The 2,664-nt window shown below is 58.6% G+C and overlaps 1 protein-coding gene across 1 annotated transcript; it reads left to right on the forward strand.

Moving 5' to 3' along the window:
* Positions 1-231: 231 nt before the first annotated feature.
* PUNSTDRAFT_134410 (uncharacterized protein) lies at positions 232-1,467 on the forward strand (the record flags this gene model as incomplete). The annotated part of the gene is made up of 3 exons (XM_007383881.1): positions 232-781; positions 930-1,029; positions 1,077-1,467. 3 exons carry the CDS (start codon positions 232-234, stop codon positions 1,465-1,467), a joined length of 1,041 nt encoding a protein of 346 aa, XP_007383943.1.
* Positions 1,468-2,664: the final 1,197 nt, after the last annotated feature.

The raw sequence follows: 2,664 nt of genomic DNA on the forward strand, positions 1-2,664 counted from the left end.
AGATTTCCATAGCTAACACATCATGGTTATGAACCCTCCAGATTACTGATGGCCAGGAGACACTGTTGTGGTGCTTTTATCTCAGGTATAGTTAACTTGTCTCATGTCCCATTCAGCTATCACTAACAACTCGATGAGCTCAAAAATATCTGTATGTACTCTCGGACTGCTAGGACATAGCGACACATGTACGGTAGCCAACGCGGACTTAGAGATTCAACGCGAATCCAAATGTCACGTGACCTGGCCGTGTTGCCGTCTCAGCCCACCGCGCTGGCAAGTGCGCACAACTCAGCGCTGTCAAGTACGCCCAGCGCCGCGCTCGCAAGTGCGCGCATCAACGCGCAAATCCCCGCGCTCACCGTCATAAACTGCCCCCAGCACTCGAAGTGCCCGCCCGCCGCCCTCAGCTTTCGTCTCTGCCGTTTGCCCGGTCCCAAGCGCGAGCCGCCAACGCGGTCGCGCTCGGCGCAGCTTCCACCCCGCCCCTGCCGTCTGCCCTTCCCCGAGCGCGAGCCGCCAACGCGGTCGCGCTCGACGCCGATTCCGCTCGCCCACCCGCCTTCCGCCCAGCGCCAGCCGCGAGCCGCCAATGCGGTCGCGCTCGGCACTGCTTCCACCCCCGCGCCTGCCGTCTGCCCATCCCCGAGCGCGAACCGCCAATGCGGTCGCGCTCGGCGCTGCTTCAACCCCCCGCGCCTGCCGTCTGCCTCGAGCGCGAGCCGCCAACGCGGTCGCGCTCTGCGCAACTTCCCTCCCCTACCGCCGCCCAGCCCCGGGTGTGAGCTGCCAATGCGGTCTCGCTCGGTGTCTCCGCTGCGCCAACGCGCCCACCTCCACGGCGCTAATACGCCCGACGTCTGCTGCGCCAATGCGCATGACCCGTCTGTGCCAACGCGCTCGCCCCTCACTGCACCCACCCGTCTTAGACTGCGCCAACGCGCTTGCCCCTGGCTTCGCGACCGCGCTCGCGCTCGCTCTTTGCGCAGCAGGTCCTGAGTGCATACAGGCTCTGCCCGCGGTCGCTCTGTTTGCTGAGCTCTGCCCCCACATCCCCCGACCTCGCCGCGTGACAGGTCCAAGCGGCCCGCCCCACCCCCGAAGGACGTCCCCGAGTGTGCCCGAGTGCCGCCCCCGCAGACGGGCACGATCGCCCATGCTCTCCGTCCAGCAGCCACCCGTCACCTTCCCACCCCGCAACTCGCCATGCCCTCCGCCAATGTCGCCAAATTCTCGCGGTGGCTCAAGATCAGCTCGGCAGCTTTGCCCCGCGCCTTGTCCCAGGCGCCTGCGGCCGCCCCCGATGCGGCACGCCGAACCCAAGGCGATCTTGGACGTCACCTCGAGCTCGTATGCCCCGCACCATCACCACCAGCACGTCCCACAAATAGGCGGATCTCGGACGTGGTGCTTCTGGCGCGCCTCACCCGCTCTTCGACCCGCGCAAGGACGACCTCGTCCAATTGACCGTGTTCACGCAACTTGGACTTGGACCTGCTCTACTCTTGCCCCCCCCCCTCGATGGCATCCCGATACCCCGTGCTTGGTGGGTGCACTGCAGCCGCACACTGCAGTTGGCTCAGCATTAACATAGAGCTTGTTGTGATGTATTTGTTGAATATATCATCTGTTCTGGCTTTGTGCACTAACCTCCGCTGAACTTCATGGGGGGTGGTGAGGAGATTGAATCATATATATGCATACAAATATCATGGGTATGATGTAATGTCATGTACCAATGACCAAAATCTGAAGACATCTAACAACATGTGACATACAGTCTAGAGTTTATGATCATATTTGAGCCACAATATATCATATTTGAGGGCTCATGAATGTTACAGATCACCAAAATATGCCCAAAAAGTGAACAAAAATCCACATATTTGGGCACATTTCACCAAAAATATGACAAATGCTCAGGGGGACCTTCCATATTTCCTACTTTTTGGACTTCTGTGCTGGTATGTGCTGGTATATACTGTAAAAGGTCCCAATACAGCTTTATCTACATGGATAGTCTAGTAATTACTTGACAATTCTATCCCTTTATGATACTATTTCACAGAGGGGATGTTTCCTGATGACGGGGAGGAGAAGGACGCAGACCGCGCCCCACGACGTACAGAACGTCGCGCCACTCGATGAACCAGTGGCTTGGGACAGCCAGACACGCTAGTCCCGAAAATGTACTCCTGCACTACATAAATGAGATACGCTATGTTACCCTATGACACCCCCTGACATCCTAGAGGGAGCCAATGACTTTTGGGCTAATCACCGCGACCAGCTCAGACGACGCAAGGAACAGGACAAGTACTTACCCCTCCCACCTCCACGACGGAGCCGGAATGCTACCGGGCATCCACGCCGATTTGTGTCCCCTCCACCATCTGAAAGACCGCCGCACGGGTCACCAAGAAGGGACTGACGACCAACCACGGTGACCGAATCGAACTGACGCATCGAGGGGCGATCCCCCCCCCGTCCCCCGCGACAACCCAGGGTGCCGCCAGATAGCCACACAGAAACCTGAGTGAGACAATGCGCCACAGCCACTACTGGAAGAGCAAAGGCACAAAGACGCAAAGACAAAGACACAAAGAGGCCTCGAGGCAGAAGGCCACCCCGAGCCATCTTATCAAAGGACAAAGAAAGTGATCT

Source organism: Punctularia strigosozonata, assembly GCF_000264995.1.
Source record: "Punctularia strigosozonata HHB-11173 SS5 unplaced genomic scaffold PUNSTscaffold_6, whole genome shotgun sequence".
Taxonomy (NCBI): Eukaryota; Fungi; Basidiomycota; class Agaricomycetes; order Corticiales; family Punctulariaceae; genus Punctularia; species Punctularia strigosozonata.